At 43.9% G+C, this 21620-nt stretch overlaps 2 protein-coding genes across 3 annotated transcripts in view; one reads left to right on the top strand and one right to left on the bottom strand.

Annotated features, from left to right (window-relative positions):
• The first annotated feature begins 826 nt into the window (after positions 1-826).
• On the top strand, positions 827-14167 carry LOC143501552 (semaphorin-7A). 2 transcript variants are annotated; one of them, XM_076995014.1, is made up of 14 exons: positions 828-1267; positions 2028-2173; positions 2543-2584; positions 2726-2824; positions 3001-3076; positions 3721-3828; positions 4067-4206; positions 8097-8275; positions 8584-8698; positions 8884-9058; positions 10684-10799; positions 11186-11337; positions 12410-12453; positions 12814-14167. In XM_076995014.1, the coding sequence occupies exons 1-14, from the start codon at positions 1159-1161 to the stop codon at positions 13173-13175; spliced, it is 1863 nt and encodes a 620-aa protein (XP_076851129.1). In that variant the 5' UTR covers positions 828-1158; the 3' UTR covers positions 13176-14167. The 2 variants fall into 2 exon arrangements, with proteins under 2 accessions (XP_076851130.1, XP_076851129.1); XM_076995015.1 differs by lacking the exon at positions 12410-12453 and having other exon boundaries at positions 827-1267; positions 12814-13125.
• Positions 14168-18221: 4054 nt separating this feature from the next.
• Positions 18222-21620, bottom strand: part of LOC143501520 (AT-rich interactive domain-containing protein 3B) — a 41033-nt gene continuing 37634 nt past the window's right edge. Inside the window, exon 9 of the mRNA XM_076995011.1 lies at positions 18222-21479. Within this exon, the coding sequence (XP_076851126.1) occupies positions 21307-21479 (173 nt within the window). The 3' untranslated portion in view covers positions 18222-21306. The remainder of the gene's footprint in view (positions 21480-21620) is intronic.

Genomic DNA, 21620 nt, shown 5'->3' with positions numbered 1-21620 from the left:
ATATACACTACGTGCCATGTATAGATTCATATACAGTATACACACACATATACATATATATATATACACGCATATATATATAGTGGGCCAGTCTGTCAGGAACTCCCGGGCCACTTTTTCTCCCCAGTCCGCCCCTGGCCATGACTGAGATGCCCTTGAGCAAGGCGCTACCCCAACTGCTCTCCTAGGGCTGCCCACCACTCTGGGCATCATCACTAGTGTGGGTGTGTGTGTGTGTGTGTGTGTGTGTTCTCACTACATATATGGGTAAATAATGTACATAATAAATGTATTCCGAGAATTATTCCGATTGGGGTGAAAAGCAAAATTGGCAACATGGGAACTTAACTTCACTAGTGAGCAGGAGGCTGGTGTTAGTAACCTCTTCTTTTGAAACTCCCACTCTTTCCTGCCTCTCCCTCTGTAGTGGGGACACGGACCATTACGTACCTGAACCATTACGTAGACGATGACTGGAGCATAGGCAATATAGGCAAAAAAAAGTGTTCAATGCCCAAGAATTCACTCTCAGATTTTTGAGCGACAACGCATCCCTCAAATAACTCGCCAATCTCACAGCGCCCTCTAGTGGAAGCAGTTTAATATTTAGCTGAAAGCTGCATTTTTGCGTCTTAAACGAAAATAGAAAAAAATCTTGCCTGAAATGTTTTGCCAGTTGCACCCGATCCGTGCACCTTTTGTTCGGTTTACTTTCAAATTCTAAAAAAAGAACATTAAAAAACGAACGTTGTAGCAAAAAAATATTTAAAAAATAACAAAATTGCAGCTACAACTGAAGGAACGCTCACGGGTTTTAGGCGATAGGCAAATAACAACTCAGAAATGCGCTGTAAGCAAACGGTAGGGAGTTAACCATTGCTGCCTCAGCAGCCATAACTATGTCCAGTTTATGGCAGCAAAAAAAAGTGCAGCGCTGTCATTATGGGTGAACACCTGAGGGTGTAAACTGAAGAAATTGAAGTGCCAGGGCAGGTGATGAGAGACATTAACTGAGCTACGACACCAGAGTGCGTGGTGTTGTAGTAGTGGGCGTCTCCCGATAGCAGATCTCCTCGATCTCCCTAACAACCTTACGTTGGGTTTAGTACACTCAGCTGTAATCGAGGGCCGCGAGCTCCAGAGCCGTTTACGGTCACAATGACATTATCAGGATTATTAATGTTTTTGTCCGGATTATGGATTACATCTTCCAGCTTCACACACGACGGACATCAAAGTAGACCGAGAATCAGAATAACCCATGAAGGTAAGCAATGTGATAGATTTATGTCTGTAATGATAGGTTTAGGTATGTTTGTGTCTCTGTCTGTTGCAAGTTTAGCTAATGAACACTGAAAGTAGGAAACCAGAATTTGAATATTATAACAAATATTCTAATATTCTAATGTATATAAATATTATAAAATATTATAAAAAGAACGTAAGCTTGAACGGATTATTGAGATGGTCTATGGAAAGCTATGTGGTGAGTCGTGCTATCTTCAAGCGTAGACTGAAGACACACCTGTTGAATTCTTAACAGAGCACTAACACCGCACTTGCTGCTGTTCTTAAATTGTATGTCTGTCTATGGTTATTTGTGCTTCTTGGTAAACGTTAACTTGCAAAACACTAGGTAATGACATTGACTCCTGTAGTTTAGTAGTAGTCTGACTCAATGGTATCTTGAATTCTGGCCTACCGTACTATTACCTAGGATGAATTCTGTGATCAGATGCAAAGCACTTTTGTAAGTCGCTCTGGATAAGAGCGTCTGCTAAATGCCATAAAATGTAAAATGTAAATGTAAATGTGCAATTATCAGGTTTCACTGTAGAACTTTGAACTCACTGTTTTGTATTTAATGTCATGAGACTGTGAAGAGTACCAGGACAGAGTGCTGTGTTATGATCCAACTGTATTATGATCCAACGCTTTTACAGCTCTTACAGCTTTTACAACTGTCTCTTCTCTCTCTTTATGTCTCCATCTCTCCATTGCTCTCTCTATCTCTCTCCCTCATTCAGATATGTCCTTTCTCAGCCAAAAGTTACCAAGCACACAGAACCACAGTGTGCTGAGACTGGTCAAGGACCCCAATGGCCATGACATATACGCAGGAAGCCCCAACGGCTTATACGTCTTTAGGGAAGACTCCAAACAGCTAACCTCGGTAATGCAGCCGGTATCACACCAGGCTTCCTACCCCCTCCTATTCTGCTTTCATAATAATAATAATAATGGTAACAACAACAACACAGTACTGAACCATACTCCATGATATATATGCAGTCTTAACTAAAGCCAGCACTTGGACGTAAGAACACAAAAAAATTGAAGTATGTGAAGGGTTCAGTATCCCGTAATGACACTCTGGGTCCAGGTGTGACGTCTGTCACTCCTGCAGACGCAGCCGGCTCAAACGCCCACTATCACTCACTTCCTTTTGTGATGTTTGTTTTGTCCATTTGTATATAGTCTATGCCTCAGATGTTCTTACAAAAAGCAACTAAATATGTTTTCTCTCCTGTTCTCTTCCCAGATACATGTGCCATTATTTAAGACCAATTGCCAGGACTCCACTGTAAGTTCTCTGAACTTGAGCAGCTGGTCCCAGTTTGGACTGGAACTATAATGACTCAAAATAATTCTGTCCTGATAAACGGATGAGTTTATGTAATAACATTGTCATGCACTTCTCAACTTCGGTCATGACCATTTTTAGCCCTGCGGGTACAAAATCTCTCTGCTGAAAGAGGGAACCAATGGAAATCCACTGTTCGTCTGTGGAGAACAGCAGAAGGACAGGGTGTGCTGTCAGGTGGTACGTAGAACTGAACTGGTTCTCCTGCCTATGGAGACTCAACTAGGGGGAGCTTCACGTGAGACTAAACTGAGACGGAGGCTCGTCCTTCACCAGGTCTTGTCTTCTCCGAGCCTTTATAAACAGGCTCATGCATTTTCCTATTTTAAAAACAATCCACCTTTTTTCAACGGCAGAGCTCAAATGGAGACCCCGTGGACTGCTTCAATATGGAGCATAGACCAAATATCAATGAGCCGTCTTTGCATATTGGTAAGGAAATGTTCTTCACAGAAATATACAGCGTATTCTCTTTTAAATTGCTCGTTGGGAGGGTGAGTCCTGCAAGTTGCCTATTTTGGACCCTCACTGACAAGACAGCAGTTCAGCACAGACACTGGTTCATATGATAGGTGGTCCTAACTGGTGGACCGTAACTGTTGGTTAACAGTTAATCTTCAGTTTTTCTGAGAAATTAATTTCTGTAGAAATTAGCTGTGTTGAACCCTGATAAGCTTCAAATGGGTAGAGGAAGCCCACAGAGGAAAGAGATTAGCAAAGCACTTAGCAAGGAGCAGAATGAAGCAGTCGAGGGGTTGGGCAATGTACTTCTTATGTACACCGGACATGCTCCGTATGAAACAAAGTGATCGGCCTTAACATTTCACTATAGGAAAGGAGTTGTATATAAAATATCTGCAAAAGCACCATACTCATCTAAAAATAATATAGATCTATATTAACCAACAGATGCATAAACAAGATTCCCTGCATATTTGCACTACAGTTTTTTCCATTCTTGCTTTCCACACTACTAATGAATCTGGCCCTAAACATATCAGACCTTTGAGAATATCAGAGCAGTCTCTGAATGGACTCTGTGTGTTCCGTGTGTGTGTGTGTGTGTCACACGGCAGGTGACGCTCTGTTTTTCACCCTGTCTGGGGACAGCAACACAGACGCCACTATCGGACTCTACAAAAAGTCGAACCATAGCTACACCCGGCCGTTGTCGAGCAAGAGGGGTGAGTACAGCTTTGTGTTTGGTCCGCTCCCAGACAGAAAGTGTTCACCGTATGCCATTATCATGAAGACACTCAGCTATTGTTACTGAAGGAACAGCTCATTCTTAAAGCCCACCTGCTGACATAGCTTGAACATTCCTTGAACATTAGCTGGCACTGTGCAGAATGGTAGTTGATATGTTCATTTCCTGGTGAAACTTTGAGAGAACTAAACATGTTGTGTTTTTTTGGCATTCAGAACAGAGATACGTGAAAATCATAGCGGACAAAGCCACCAACTCTCTGGAGGGGAAACTGTACTCCTTCTACATAGAGATGAACACCAACAAAGACCCAGAGATGCCTCTCTGGATTCCAAAAGTGTCTCAGTTCTGCATGGTGAGAGGGTAGTGTGCAGTTTCCATACAAATGTTTTAGTTCTTGTTGGATTTATATACAGTGGGGAAAATAAGTATTTAGTCAGTCACCAATTGTGCAAGTTCTCCCACTTAAAAAGATGAGAAAGGCCTGTAATTGACATCATAGGTAGACTATGAGAAACAAAATGTGAAAAAAAATTGAGAAAATCATTTTGTCTGACTTTTAAAGAATTTATTTGCAAATAATGGTGAAAAATAAGTATTTGGTCACCTACAAACAAGCAAGATTTCTGGCTGTCACAGACCTGTAACTTCTTTTTTAAGAGGCTCCTCTTTCCCCCACTCATTACCTGTATTAATGGCACCTGTTTGAAGTTGTTAACAGTATAAAAGACACCTGCCCACAACCTCAAACAGTCACACTCCAAACTCCACTATGGTGAATACGAAAGAGCTGTCGGAGGACACCAGAAACCGAATTGTAGACCTGCACCAGGCTGGGAAGACTGAATCTGCAATAGGCAAGCAGCTTGGTGTGAAGAAATCTACTGTGGGAGCCATAATCAGAAAATAGAAGACCTACAAGACCACTACTAATCTCCCTCGATCTGGGGCTCCACGCAAGATCTCAGCCCGTGGGGTCAAAATGATCACAAGAACGGTGAGGAAAAATCCCAGAACCACAAGGGGGGATCTAGTGAATGACCTGCAGAAAGCTGGGACCAACGTTACAAAGGCTACCATCAGCAACACACTATGACGCCAGGGACTCAGATCTTGCAGTGCCAGACGTGTCCCCCTGCTTAAGCCAGTCCATATCCAGGCACGTCTGAAGTTTGCTAGAGAGCATTTGGATGTTCCAGAAGAGTATTGGGAGAATGTCATATGGTCAGATGAAACCAAAGTAGAACTATTTGGTAAAAACACAACTCGTCGTGTTTGGAGGACAGTGAATGCTGAGTTGCATCCAAAGAACACCATACCAACTGTGAAGCATGGGGGTGGCAACATCATGCTTTGGGGCTGTTTCTCTGCAAAGGGACCAGGACGACTGGTCTGTGTACATGAAAGAATAAATGGGGCCATGTATTGTGAGATTTTGGGTGCAAACCTCCTTCCATCAGCAAGGGCAATGAAGATGAAACGTGGCTGGGTCTTTCAGCATGACAATGATCCCAAGCACACTGCCAGAGCAACAAAGGAGTGGCTTCGTAAGAAACATTTCAAAGTCCTGGAGTGGCCTAGCCAGTCTCCCGATCTCAACCCCATCGAAAACCTTTGGAGAGAGTTAAAAGTCCGTGTTGCCCGCCAACAGCCCCAAAACATCACTGCTCTAGAGGAGATCTGCATGGAGGAATGGGCCAACATACCAGCAACAGTGTGTGCCAACCTTGTGAAGACTTACAGAAAACGTTTGACCTCTGTCATTGCCAACAGAGGATATACAACAAAGTATTGAGATGAACTTTTGTTATTGACCAAATATTGACCAAAATTATTTGCAAATAAATTCTTTAAAAGTCAGACAAAATGATTTTCTCAATTTTTTTTTCACATTTTGTCTCTCATAGTTGAGGTCTACCTGCGATGTCAATTACCGGTCTCTCTCATCTTTTTAAGTAGGAGAACTTGCACAATTGGTGACTGACTAAATACTTATTTTCCCCACTGTAGATGTGCTAGGGGTCACTTAGGCCTCTGGGCAGAGGACAGTGAATTATCATCCTTCTTCTGAGGCTTCTTAGGCAGCACCACACTTCTATACTTTCCTATAGGAATGTATCTTAACTCCACTCCTCATTTGTAATGTACATGTGACACACTGTGATGCAGAGTGAACTCATTTAATACTTTGACACAGATGCTGTCTTCCTGTAACTAGCGTATCGGCATATGTTATGACTATGGTCGATCGCTGGTTTGCCAGTAATCTTTGTCACTATCATTTTCTTTTCAGTCACTGTACTGTACAAACAGAAAGTTCTGATGAATTTATAGTCATAAGGAACAGAAACCGTCATACACCCCAGAGGGCTAAAGCTGTAGTAACATCAGCACATGAGCGTGCTGTGACCCCAGGTTTCCTGCTGGGAAGAGAAATCCCAGTTCTTATTTCTCTGGTTTCTCTCTGAAATTTCAGTATCATTACAGTAATAGTGTATTAATGAATGCTTGTTATTAAACTACCACATAATTACAGTAATTACAACATAATTGGAGTACCAGTTGCTTTGGGGGTGTTACCCACACTGAATCCCACACTGTACCTACAACAACGCCCAGCAGTGTAAAGAGATGGAGTTGATTGTACACAGGGTTCCCACACCTTGGTTAACATAAAATTCAAGGACCTTTCAATGACTTTCCAGGACCAACTTCCTCAAATTCAAGGACTGCACCTGGCAGCATTTACCTACTCTTACCCCTGAATATCAAAAAACAATGTTAATACAACACAAATTCAAAAGACTGAATGTCATTTCAAGACATGCATCCTGAAATTTTCTGTGCATGACATTAAGTGCTGATTCTATGAAAACTTCACTCACACTCAACATGACTGGCAATTTAGCAATGCACCTGTGAGAAGGTGACATTCATGTAAAGTGGCTACAGTTGTTGAAGGATCAACAACTACCTACAGGAATCACTAGCTTTCGGTGCTGAACAAACAAACACATTTCTCTACAGGAGAATGACCAAACTTTGCAAAGTAAAAGTCAGCATAGGCCCTGTAGAATCAATGTAATTTTAAATGAACTTGTGCTGGCAAAATAATGACACGTTGACAGTAGACAAATAATAATAACAATAATACACATGCATATACACATACAGTACATACATAAAACAGAGGAGCAAAGCCATATAATGAGATTAGAACTATAGATTTCTAGAGAAATCTGATGTGAGATGATTCTAGCATAGTTTTTAAATCTACTTAATAAAGAACAATATTCATTCATAAAGAGAACAGGCTTTTAACCACTCCACTTACTGTAGTGAATGTGGTATTTTACTAAAAGTATGACTACATTTATGGAATCAGAGAAATTTGAACTGAAGTTAAATGGTATCAAATTCGAACTTAAGTATAATGGTATCAAAAGAAAGAAGTTTGAGATTAATCCAGTTTCTAGTGTCCATGCAAAAACATTGTAAATATTGAAATGAAAAAACAAATGCTCCTGGGCTTCATCTTCTGCCTTAAAAAGGTACATGAATCCACATCAAGTTTAACTCTTATTTCAAGAAACATGGCTACAGGATATATCTTATTTACTATTTTGAAATGAGTCTCTTTTACTTCAGAATATATGGGCCATTTGACAAGCCTTTGTGGTTTTATAATTTGTATTAGGATGTTTCTTAAAAGAATCTCTATTATATCTTTTGTCTCATACCATCAGTGATAATCTTGTTATTACACTTGAACTCAACAGTCATTCACTTTTAACATGGGCGTCGAAACAGTCAACTCTGAATATAAAATGCTAAAGGAATCACTTTGCAGACTTTCTTAAAATCTTTATAACAACTATCACATCAGATCATATTTTTCAACGAAGGATGAGAAATTTAAAACATCATGGCAATCTTTTTCATATCAATCTTTTGTAAATATTGACTTCCTACCAACTGTGCCCTATTATTCCTTGACCGCGGTCTCTTCATCCATGTGAAATTTCAAACCCTCTAAAATATTCAAGGACCTTCAAGGACGGCTGTCTTTTATGCCCGTTTTCAAAAACTTTCCAGGGCCTTGAACTTAATTTTTTTAGATTCACCTGCTGGGACACACCTGATTCCTCCGCTAAAGAGCTTAACCAGCTGCTCCTCAGGTGTTCTCCCCACCCGTGCGGAGCTGTTGTTCACGCCAAACTTAAGTGTTTGCTGTGCCTCCCCCAGGCGGACGAGGGCGGTGTTAAAAACCAGCTGCAGTCCCGCTGGACGTCCATGCTGACTGCGCGTCTCTTCTGCGGAGACGAGGGGAAGAGAATATCCTTCACGCAGCTGCTGGACGTAGCCGTGCTGGAGGCTGAGGACTGGGACAGAAGCTTAATCTACGCCCTCTTCAGAAATGATTAGTAAGACCACGTGTTACAGTGGGGAGCTTTTATTAATGTATAGCCCATCCAGCTGACTTCTAACGATGAATACAAACTGCTCTCATCCACACAATAGTGGGGTTCAGTATCTAGCTGAATGGACAACTGGGGTGTGAAGCCTTAGTGTTAACGTCTGGGGTCTTGTTTCAGGAACTGATGACACCAGTTTCTTTCTGTTCCTTCAGACTGAAGCATCAAGCTTAACTTAGCTCAGAAAGTACAAGTGTGCACATTTGTGTATGTGTGTGTCAGTGTGCAGTGTGTAAAACTGGTCATATTTTCCATAGCAATCTAAGTGCCATTTGTGTTTACGAGATGGCCAACATCAGTCACACTTTCAGAAGCTCCACTTTCACAGTGAATGAGGACCTCGATATGTCTGCTTCACCGCGTCCTGGAGAGGTAGAGACCTTCACCACAGGACAAAGACAGTACAGTCCTCTTGTCCCGTCTCTGAAGCTAGAGAATCTAAACAAAATTTCAAAGTTTCAAGTCAGATACTAGAGAAAGTTTTGTGAGTCAGAGAACATGATTATACACACAACAGTAAGAACATTGTGAACAGTACAGCTGTCTGTGTGTTTCAGTGTGTCCCAAACAAGAATTTCCCCTCCAACTTCCTGAGGTTTATGCAAAAGTGTCCAGAGATGAATGACTGGGTTAAACCGGCACGTGGTCCCATGATGCTCAGCCGGCACCACCACTACACGCACCTGCAGGTGGACAGGCTGGACGGAGGGAGCATCCTCCTCCTCGCCCTAGGTGAGGAAGGCTTTCTGTAACCAGGGCTGCAGATGGTATGTAATGGTGAATGTAATGGTGTAAGATTGTACTGTGATTGAGGAAACACATAAGATGCAGCAAGCCAACGACAGCTAGGCACGTGTTCTTACTGGTGCACTGGGGACTGGAAACATGTTCTTACTGGTGCAGTGGGGACTGGGTATACGTTCTTACTGGTTATATAATGCACTGCATGCCTCTGTCCTGGGGAAACTAGAACAGTTTCTTACCCAGGTGCAGAAGAGGATGTGTTCATCACCGAACCATCACTTCAGTGTTGTGTGATACCACTGTGTGATGTTTCAGGGCATCGGTCTCCATTGTTCATATCACTTCTCCCAGAGAAGGTTTCATACTCTCCTAGAGAAGGTTTCATACTCTCCTAGAGAAGGTTTCATGCTCTGAAGACCTGTTGGTGTAAAGATGTGGCCACAATCATTTGCTGGAATTTTGGGGAAATGTTTTGTTTCTGTAATCCCACACGTCTGGGCCGTAATCGCCTTAAATCGTCACGGTGAGGAGTGACCTGTAAAAAGTCCTGTATTGAATATTGTTTATGTAAACAGAAGAGGGGACCAAATGGCACAAGCCAGAATTTCTACATCACACACTGACGCATTTTATTTCTGTAATCTTACCTAATCACAGCTGACCGCTGGAAATGTACACCCAGGTCTTTCCGCCTAGCTGGGAGTCTCCAAAACCAATCAAACGAGAGTTAAGAAACATATGAGCCCATGACATTGAGCTGCAATAGACAATCACATGTATTCATCATATAACAGTAATGAACTCAGAACTTCTGCAAACAAAATTTGTAATGCTCACATGGTTTGTTACACCAAAAAACGGGATGTGGTCAAGTTACAATTACGACATGCTACACTTTCAAAACATTTCCGAGAATGACATATCTGACCTACAGATTCCTCTTTTAAATGTAGCCTATGGGAAACGTACCACACAGGACACAAATTAATAGGGGTTCTTTTATTTTGCTCGTTGTTTAGTATGAGATAGAACAACACTTATTATTTTCTCTTCCCCTTTTTTCCCTAAAAGAATACGGCAGTGGATCTAATCTCAGGTACTTTAAAGACTTGACCTGCACAGTACGGCATCCACACAAAAAGTCTACAGCTCAGGATTACAGCCGATTTATCCGTTATGTTCGTTCTCTTCCAAAATGTGCTCTAAATGAGCAATCAACTGAAATCACGCGGGTGCAAGTTCGCGCATGCGTGCAAGTCCGGTTTCTTAAAGGGACAGTAACCCAACAACACAGACCCGTCCCGTTAGTAACATGTAAGCACACTAGTCCACCTGGCTACATAAATATATTGTTTTGCCACACACTTCTTCAGTGGAAGGACGTTCACATCCATTGCACCGTCAGTCTCTGTTTAGAGTCTGTCTTGTCTTGTACAATAACAGCATTTTTTATGGTATCAGTATACCACATGTTTGTTTTCCTATTAAACCTTAGTTCTCTATTTTTTTGTATAATTGAGATTTTTGGAGTGCCTGAGTGATATTAAATCGCTGGGAATATTCCACTATTCCACTGCCCATAATATTTTTCTTAATTGTTTTTCTCAACTCAGAGAACGGCAGGGTGCATAAAGTCCTGGATCAGGACGGCGAGGCCTTCATCATCGCCGAGTACGAGCCTTTCACGTCCAAGACCCGGGTGCAGAGTTTCCTGTTGGACCGCTCAACCGTAAGGACCTCCGCTCTCACATCAGCTGGCATCATGCACACAACATCATAAACAGAAGACTTAGCAGAACATTCAGACACATTCAAGTCCAATCTACCGTCTCACACAATGACCGAGGGACAGAAGAAGCTCAGGTCCTTTAGTTCCTCCTCTAATTCATGTCCATTATAAACTCTGTGATCATGTTTTAACCCAAGAAGTGAAGCCTTTTTTAGGGTGGTCCAGAAACCTCAAGCATAAAGATCAATGTTCTGCATCAGTCTACAAACACATACAGGCAGCTTGTGTATCTATAAATGTACAAACTGAAAACCACAGATTGTCAACCCAGCCCAGCCACCGGCAACCAAACCCCTGATGCACAACACTTCCTTGCTTTCCTGCAGAAGCGCCTGTTCCTGAGCTCCAGCAGTGAGGTGGTGCGCATGGACCTGCAAGACTGCAGCGTGTACGGGACACACTGTTGCTTCTGCATGCAAGCGCGGGACCCATACTGCGGGTGGAGCCAGGACATCTCAAGGTGTTCGCCTGCTAATAAGTAAGCGCTAACTTACACCCAAAGGAGAGTAATGGAACAAAATGTGTACGTGCGTGTGTGTGTGTGTGTGTGTGTGTGTGGGGGGGGGGGGGGGGGGATCATGGTAGTGTGTGTCAAACTACTATTTTTCTACAGCACCTCTTCATTAAAAAAAAAAAAAACGGAAGTTGTCCTTTAAGCAAGTCAGGGCATTGTGAGTGGGGGGTTTGTGTGCAGTGTGGGCTTCTGTGGTAAGACCTTTGCAGGTACAAGTGAAAATATGCAGACACGTTTCCTTCCTGTACCACTGCTGTAGCTGCAGTGCAAAGTGGTGAAATGTGGTCTCTGACCAGCAGAGATGAGGAAGTCCCTCAGCAGGGTGTTGGTCAAGTTTCTGCTTTTCATAAGAGGCTCTTGAGTTTTTACAGACCCTGAAGCAGAAAACTCACAGAAAAATCACTGAAGACTCAGAGAACACTCACAGAGAATAAACTCACAGAAGATTCACAGAGAACGCTCAAAGAGAACACACTCACAGAACTCTTACAGAACACTCACAGGTTTAATGTGATGGTGACCCTACAGTCCTGCCACTGTGAGTGAAGTAAGACTGTACTGCACATAGCTATGACTACATAGTTGCTCACGTATTGAATGTAACACCCACACTGATGTGATAATTCTGCCCTTAATCTAGCACACACACACACTTCTCTTCCTGTACAACCACTTTGGTGTGTTTGTGTTGTGCCTTGAGACTCTTTACATGCCGCCACCATGAAGTCTTGCTTCATGTTGATTATTATTTTGCTCACAGTAATTTCACCTGTCTGACAGAAATGGCGGTTCAGTACACACCAATTATTCACAGCGAATCACATCCATAAAAAGTTTAATAGACAGGAACACCTAGTCTCCAGCTGAGACACGCTACAGACGTGTCTCAAAGATCAGCATCTCCACCGCACGGATCATTCAGTACTCGGGGCATTATGTGGTAAGGGAGGATCATAACAGATATGTATGATTTAGATGTTGACACAGATCACAAGACAGGATACACTTCCTTCTTTGTCATCTATTTCCTTAATAGACACTCACTTCGAGACCTGAAGGGAGACTGCTCTGTTTGTAATGGTAGGTCTAGTATTTTCATAGCCACTGTTGACTTTGTAACTGGCTTTGGAATAATGTGCAAAACACTAATTTTACTAAAAGATAGAAACATGCATAAATGCGTTAAAATATGTGTAAATATAATGAATTGCAATATCAAAGTACACTGAATAGATCTGTGGCCTTCTCAAAGTTCACAAACTCTAATACTGAAAGCTGTAGAAGCCAAGAACAAATAAAAAATGTCATAGACTCCGTGGGCATGTTGTTAGCTGTAATGTGGCATGAATGAATTCCAGAACTAGGAGTGAGGAACATGTCTCCAGGCTGTCCATTCTGTGTGGTGACTGAACTTCATCATTATTCCCTTTGTCTTTCTAGAGTCCTCAGACTCTGGAAGAACATTGCCGTTGCAGGACATACCCAGACATTTGCCAAGAGACATCATCATGCCAAAGGGTTCTCCATTCTTCATGAACTGCCCAGCGATCTCCCAGCATGCTTCATGCGCTTGGTTCCAGGAGGAGAGCAGGAAGGACTGTGTTTACACTGAGCAGGGCTGCATTTTACTGATATCCAGCATGAGCCACGAAGATGAGGGAACATACAAATGTGTGGCCTCCGAGAACGGCCATGATGTTGTGGTCGCTGATTTTGTGCTTAGTCTGAACAGTGCCACGGGGCCAAGAGTGACTCGTCTGGTGCTGCCATGTCTCCTGCTCCTGCTCTCTGTGATCTGCTAGCACAGTCTGAACAGTCTGCCTGTTGGGACTTGAGGATGTATTTGAGTACTGCTGGTGTTCCTCTGAGATGCACCAGTCATGCTGTCATCTGTCCTGCTGACATCACCCCAAACGTCTGGAGAGGAAACCCACAGCAGCGCACGACTGCACAACTGTCTTGACCTGATCTAATAGGCTGCATCTAACACCACCTCAGTACAAAAAGTCCACAAAGACACACTGAACAGGGAACAGGCACTTGCACTTTCTTATTGAAATGACTGACACTTTCTTATTGAAATGACTGTTATTTATGGATGTTATATGAATGGCTATTATTTATTAATTCTAACCACTTAATCATAATTAATTTCCTGTTTCTAATTAAAATATTTTGAATGAGCTAAGAATGGTCCATTGAGCTGCAGTTTTGTCTGTTCAGTTCTAGTGTTATGACCAATGTTGGTCATTGTTCGCATGTGATGCACTAGGTCCAGATGTGTCTCTACTCCCACTGTGCCTCTCTTCCTGGTTAATGGGAATTGTCTGCTTTCTCCCCAAGACCCGCAGGTCTGCGTTAAAAAAATCTGCAAAGCCATGAAATAAAGAGATTCTTTCTATGGAAGCAAATCGGTGTCATCATATTTTGAATTTGAAGCACTGAATTTATTTTGCACTGAAATTATGCATTTTGTTGCGTTTGAATTTAATGCATGAAATTTCAAAAACACGTTTTCACTTTTATCGTTCATGGTTAATAAATTACAATGAAAAAAAATTCAAGCATTAAAAAATTCCAGCTTCCATTTACTGTGATTTTGTGGTTTTAGTTTAGGAGTCAGCATTGTTTCACTGCTTAAAAGTTCAATGGTTTTTCTTCACCCTTGTAATGTGTTTGAACCCATTTCACTTGAGATTCTTTTGTGCACTTTTGTACTGTCCTTTGATGTTATGCCATGATTTTGTCTATTGTCCTTTGGCAAATCCAAATAAAAAATATGGATCGCTGTGAAGCAACGTTTTTTCTTTGTTATCAATATTTATTTTATTGTAAAGGTTGAAACGGTGGGCTTGAGTATTTGGGTACTCACTAAAACAGCTGTATTCTTATCAAACAGTTTGTAGTGTCAGTTGGTGAGATGTTTCCTCCAAGTCTCTCTGTAGTGTTCCAGGTCATCTTCAGTCCACTTTTATTGTGGTTGTACATTCTCCACTAGACAAATCATATTCAGTTTTCATGTTTCTTTTCTCATTTTTATGCCGAGTACAAGTGCATTTATATTTGTAAAACGCAGTGACACTGGTAGATTGCTAAAGCTTAACAGCTGTCTGACAGCTAAAATACGGATATTTTAGATTTAAAGATTTCTTAATTTCATTAAAATATGAACAAAACACATTTCAAACAACAAAACAATACAAATAAACCAAAAATGAAAGGCAGCAGAAGAAGAAAAAAAATTCTTATGATATCTGCTCCTTTATATCACAAAACATAAAGACAAATCAGACGTCAGGCCAGGTCCACGTGCAGCAGGTCTCGCAGCAGCAGGTCCCGCAGCAGCAGGTCTCGCAGCAGCAGGACCCACAGCGGCAGCTCCAACGCAGTCACGTCTGCCACACCTCATCTGTAATCTCCAGATCGGATCTGAGCGTTTTGGGGCTTTACTTACTAGACTTTACACAATGCAGCCAAAGCACTCTTAACTGAGATCATAAGACCTGTTCGTAATGTGAGGACTGAAAGGTCTTCTGCTAAGGGATTATTAGCCAATAACCCACTACACGCCTTTACAGATAATGCCCTGAAACTCCTTACTTGTCACGTTACGGTCCCCGACCCCTCCCTTTGGGCGTGTGTTTACGTCGTCAGTGTCTACTCGTCTGCGTCTGTGGATCTCCGTGGGTGCGGTTATGTCTTGTGATCATCCGTCTCACCAGTGGCTCGTCTCGTCATCACTTGGAGTTTATGTGGTTTGTATATTTAATGTGTGTTCGCGCGGTGTCCTGTGCTCGTCGTTGTCTAGCTGTACCACATTCAGTGCAAACGTGTGTTTTGTGTGCGCTATCTGCGCTTTGTTATTTGTGCAATAAACGTGACTTTTGTCAGTCGCAAGGACTCGTGCCTCGTCCTTCAGCCAGCCACCGATGTCACAGAACGACGAGCCGACCGAAGAATGCCAGGCTACGCCACCCGTGCAAAGAAGGGGAAGAGACCCAGCAGGCACCACCACGGCTCTTCCCCTGCACAGCACCGCAACGCCTCCGTACCCCTCGACATGATGGAGCAGGACCCGTTCAGCAGGCTCATGCTGCGTCAGGCTCGAGAGGCCGCCAACGCCGAGATGGCGGAACGCCTCAGCGAAGCCGCGGAACGGAGGTGGAGGGAGCAACACCCCTCTCCTTCCCGAGACCTCTTGCCCCTGAGGGTCGGCTCCCTCGAACTCTGCTCCACGGAGAAGACCCCCGAGAGCGACTTCGAGGGGGAGGACTCAGAGGATGAAGAAGAGGGCGAGGACTATTCCCCCTCCGTATGCTCCACCCCCACAGAGTATTACGGTGAGGGCGAAGAGAAGGACCATCCTCACTCCGTATGCTCCGCCCCCACCGAATAAAACGGTGAAGGCGAAGAGGAAGAAGACCGTCCCCCTTCCGTGTGCTCGGGTTTCACCGAGTACACGGACAGCGAGCAACTGACTGAGGAGGAGGATGAAGGGAGTTCGCTCTAATCTGAGTGCTCATCCAGGACCGTGAGGGGGAGGAGGAAGCCCGAGGAGGGCACATCCCCCGAGCACTCTGAGGGAGGCGCCATGGACTACTCCAGGGGTGGCAGCCCGGAGGAGCCCATGAGCTGGAGCCTGGGCAGTGAGGAAGAAGAGGAGATGGAGGTCACTCCCGCTGTCAGGTCCAGAGAGGAGGAGCGGAAGAGAGGGATTCCCCCGAGGTGGTTCCCCTGAGAGAGAGAGGGCGGGTCGACAGACCTACACCACAGCACGCCCCCCGAAGGCTTCCACTGAAGCCGGTAGCGTGCCCACCGGGAAGGCTACTGGAGCATCCGCCAGCCGCGCCGCACCCGGTGGAGGGATTGCGGCGAAGGCGGGGAGAAGACCGCCTACCGCAGCGCCTACAGCTCCCGCAGCTCCCGGGTTCTCCCCGCTGGCCGCTCTCCTCCTGGCGCGGTCATCTCCCAGGCGCAGGACGAAGCGCTCCGGATCCGCCCATCGACGTGGGTTCGGGGCACTTGGTCCTGTTGGCACCCCAGGACGGGTAGTGCCCTTGGTGGGGGCGTCTGTCACGTTACGGTCCGCGACCCCTCCCTTTTGGGCATGTGTTTACGCTGTCTGCGTCTACTCGTCTATGTCAGTGGATCTCCGTGGGTGCGGTTACGTCTTGTGATAATCCGTCTGACCTGTGGCTCGTCTCGTCATCACTTGGAGTTTACGTGGTTTGTCTATTTAATGTGCCTTCGCACAGTGTCCTGTGCCCGTCGTTGTCTAGCTGTACCACATTCAGTGCAAACGTGTGTTTTGTGTGTGCTCTCTGCCTTGTTATTTGTGCAATAAACATGACTCGTGCCTCGTCCTTCAGCCAGCCACTAACGTCACTACTGATAAGATACTTACTCATTTTAAGTCTCTTCCTTTTAATTTATTTTAACTTCCTTTAAATGTCTATATGTAGAATAAATTTTAATTTTATTGACTTCTATATTATATTATTTATTAACATTTTTGTAAAACACTTTGCTCTAGACATACATTTACTTCCTGTAGGAAACTGCAATCCATTCTGTGCATAAAGAACAGGTCCATCATCTATAATGCAGAGATGTGTGTTTCTCAAATGAGGAGTAATAAAGACCTGAAAAAGTTCATGAGTGATTCTGAGGAGAAAAGGGGGGTGTGGAAACATGACACTATGACAGCAAAGAACAAACGCATGCATCATTTCTTCTTCCTGCCTCCCCCATCTGTCCAAACAAATAAGTGGTCTTGGAGGGGGAGTAGAGGGTGGGGAAAGAAAACGCATTATTCATGATGCATCATGATGCAGAATCCCCTCAAGATGATCCTCCTTAGTCCATCTCTAATTAGCGGTTTAATTTATGACACTGGTGTTGAATAGTGGGAGAGAATACTTCCTTACAGCTATGGAGACACCTTTTCACCAAAGAAAGCTTGTACTTACAGAGCTCGTACATTTTAAAAGACAAGAACACAACAGTCCAAAGAGCAAAGGTTAAACCGACAAATCAGAAGAATGTTTGTTTCTAAAATAAAACTATATAATGCAGGAGGTTTACAGACTTGGGAAAAATTGAATTTAATATCAGAGGTGTATAATCCAGGTTCAGAAAGTAAAAGTCCTCACCAGGATTTTGCTCAGGCTTCCTGGATTGTGTTGATTCCACTAATTTTACCTGGATTGCACTAATTAGAAAATCTAGCAAGCTTGAGCAAAATCCTGGTGAGGACTTTTACTTTCTGAACCTGAATTATACACCTCTGTTTAATATTACTGATGTGAACAAAACCAACCACCACCTCACACAAGCCTCTAACTGAAAACTACAGCCCCGTCCAGGTGCATGAAGAGGACAAGTATCTCTCTCACACACACACACACACACACACACACACCCACACCAGAGATTTAGAGTAACAAAATAGAACATCTTCCATGTTTATGGACCGTGGGAGGACACCACAGATCCAGTGAGAAAATGGAAACTCCACCCTCATAGGCCACGAACCCAAGATCCCAGCATCGAGAGGCAGACACGACACTCATCAAGCCACCCATGCTGATGTAAGGTCAGTCTGATGATGTAGACTAAAGATCCTCCTCAACCCTCGGAGCCACAATGTGTGGGAAGGATCCAGTAATTACTGCCTAAAGTGCTGACCTAACGCAGCGAGGTTTGGGAGGACTCAGAGCCGTCCAGCCGGGATGAGTCTGAACATGCTGATTAATCACGGTTGGTCAATCTGAAGACAGCTGGGTGGTGGCTACATTTTTGCAGTCCAGAAAGCAGAGATAAAACAACACACCACACACCAGTTTAAGATATAAAGTAAAACTTTATCATGTAGATGTGAAAGCCCTGAGAACCACAGTCTAATATTACTGATGTGAACAGAACTGAATGTGTAAAATCACCTTTTTGAGGAAAAAAGTGCTCCACTTTTTAAATACAATCAGCACAAACCAGTTTAACGAGCATTCACATGGGTTTAGTCCTAAATCTTTGTTTAATTAAAGAGAAACCCAACATCAGTAATATTATTAATATATCAATAACAACATTGTAATATAACAGTACAAAAATATGTACAAAGCCCACTGCTCAGTTTCCAAATGGAGCATTGTACAACTTTAAGCAAAAAATAATGAAAGAAAAAAACTAACAAAAAACCTAAAAAGATAAATGAGGTATTCCATAACCACTTACATATGCATCTATAATAGAGAGAGTGAGGATATAAAAACATAACGGGGCACCAGATGAACTAGTGCAAAGGTGAAGAAGACCTGCAGCCTTGAGCGCGGCCTGCTCCCTGAGCAAGGCTGCACTGCCCCCTGCTGGACAAGAGCAGGGACTGGCCCAGAAACTAGACTGAACTCAGGAAGATTCTGTCCCTCAGTGTTAAGACATGGTCACTAGGAGTACAAGCAATGTCCATACATAGAAGCCCATTCTTTCTCTCAGTCTCCCTCACTCCCTCCGTCGCACACACACACACACACATGCACATAAACACACTGCAATCATTACTGAGAACACTTGGTGGTGATTTGTCCAAAACGCATTTAGTGAATGATGAGGTAGTCCCCAGACACAAACAGCTGGTTTCATCATCGTCTGATCATCTGACGTGCAAACATGCACCAGTACACACACTCACACACACTTCCACACACACACACCCACACACTCACAGGAGATCTCTAGAGCAAAGAAATAAAAAAATGTATAAACTGTATAATCTGGGCTCAATAGAACTTCCAAAAAAAATATTTAAAAAAATAAAAAATAAATATACCTGATACCATATGTAAACCTGATTGTGGTCAAACTTATAAGGTCAAATTCTCCTCAGTTTAATTAAACTTTGAAGAGCCTTGATATTTCATGCTGGAGAAATACTGGAGCCTGTTTGCATTTAAGGCAGACTCCACAGCCCCTCTGTGGTTCCGCCCACTTCATTACCAGTGTACATGAGTGTCATCCTCGTGGCCGTCAGCAGAATGTGGCACCTCGTACTTTTGAGGGCAGCCACAAATTTGGGCTTAACAGCATGAAGTTTTTGGCAAAATGCACTTCCTGAGGTGGGAGAGAGAGAGGCAGAGAGAGAGGGGAGAGAGGGAGAGAGGGGGGGAGAGAGAGAGACTGAAAGGCAGCACGTGTCGCTGGGCACCTGCAGCTTGTCCTTAAACAAAAGCTTGACATGCTGAGATGTTGCATTGTGCTTCCAGCAGATGGCGCACCTTCCACCGAGGGTGCTGACTCACTATTAAGTTACAAACAGCTTTGGTGACTTTTCAGCCTGTGCGGACTGCAGCACAGTCTGGACTGACTTAAGAAAGGCATTTAATACTCAAACAGATGCAGAAGGCGCACAAACACTGAACTGTTCTTACATCTCTTACATCCTGGGTGGCCTTGGCTTCCTACCAAATTATATTATATTGTCTTGGTCTTGATGCAGGGCAAAAACACGGAACCCCCCCCCCAGTACCAACCAGGTGTACTAAATGCTGTACATGCAAAAGCAGCACCTACCGCTTTCCTGTCTGACCCGAGTGGCAAAGAGAGAGAGACAGACGGGTGGCAGAGAGGAAGACAGAGAGGAAGAACCTTGACCGGACATTCTGGAATGAGGCTCAATTCCGGAACAGCCTGCGTGTGTTCCATCGGTCCTGCTGGCATGGCAACACGTGGTACGTAGTGTAGTTCTCCATAACACAGCATGAGGTATCCTTTAAAAAACATCCACCTTTTGTGCATATTCTGAGTAATGATTGTTTTTAATTATTACTTTTTGTTAAACGACCATGCAGGTCCAATGAAAGATCCTTCCTGAGAATGCCACCAGGGGCAAATATTCTGGAGGTTTCAGGTCAGGCGTTCACTATGGCAACGCTGATGCTGAAAGCTGAAATCCTCCCTCCTTACAAAGAGCCCGGACCAACCTCAGCCACTGGAGCAGTCGAGCTGGACCACTGCTCAAATATCTCAGTGCTACCTCACCATTTAGGCAACGCGCACCTAACACTTTGGACCGCTACCCCGTGACCCCATGACCCAGCCGTCTGTTGAACCCTCGCAGCCAGACACGGCAGATACCAGCTCCACCCCCAGTGAGGCCGAGCTGTCGTCCAGCTGATGTGTGGCAATGCGGGTCTGTTGTCCGTGTGGATGGGCGGGATGCCGTGGATGCAGAGGAAGATTTTGGTGAGCTCCGGCATTGTGGCCAGTTCCAACATGCTCAATCCAGAGAGACCGGCCAGAGAGAGCAGCCTTCCCAGGAGAGCCAGGCCCCAGTGGGCAGAGCAGAGCTCATTCACAACCTACAGTGCAGCACTGACGCAGTGAGAGGGTAACGAATGCATAGCAACACGAGTATTGTCCCTTCCACGGAAAAACACCACTTCACCTCATCCTGACACTTTTAAAAAGACTCTCAAACAAAAACAAAAAATGACTAAATTCATTCTGCTAAAGCATTTCTGAGGTAAAGCATTTTTGAGGTAAAGATATTCCTATAATATTCAACCACTGTGGATTGCTTGATTTGAGGTATGTAAAAATAGAAAAACTCATGAGTAAAAGGAAAAAAAACTCAATCAGAAGTCAAAAAAGAGCAACACTTTCTCTAAATAAAATCTTCAAGTTCTTTCATGAACATCTGTCAGTTGATTTTGGCTGAACGCCCTGATTGTGTTTAGCGTTTTCCTTAACACATGTCCGTGTGTGTGTGTGTGTGTGTGTGTGTGTGTGTGTAGGTGGATGTGTATGTGTGTGAGTAGGAGTACGTAACCAGCCAAGGCAGACTGGAGATAAACGAGGTACTGGTTGTGCAACAGCTACGATTTTCCAGACAACCATGACTGATTTGTTCTGGAGACGATGCCAAGTCAGTGGGTGGGGCTAGGGGGAGGTGCCGGTGGGCGGCTCCGCAGAGTTGGGGCCCTTGGAGGAGGAAGAGGGGGAGGGGCTGTGGCCAGGGAAGCTGAAGGCAGTGCCAGAGCCTGCCAAAGCCCCGCCCACTGCCGTGGGCAAGCCTGCTGTCGCTGATGAGGACTTCTGTGCAAACAGCGTTCCTAAGAAATAAAAAAAACTGGTATCAAGAAATGATAAAATACCTTTAATATCACAGATATATTTATTCGTACGAGAGCAAAGCATGATAACTGATTCCGGACCACATCCTTCGTGAACATTTTTAAGATGTTTCGATAATG

Source organism: Brachyhypopomus gauderio, chromosome 2 (assembly GCF_052324685.1).
Source record: "Brachyhypopomus gauderio isolate BG-103 chromosome 2, BGAUD_0.2, whole genome shotgun sequence".
NCBI classification, from domain to species: Eukaryota; Metazoa; Chordata; class Actinopteri; order Gymnotiformes; family Hypopomidae; genus Brachyhypopomus; species Brachyhypopomus gauderio.
This window is presented reverse-complemented; position numbering and strand designations above follow the sequence as displayed.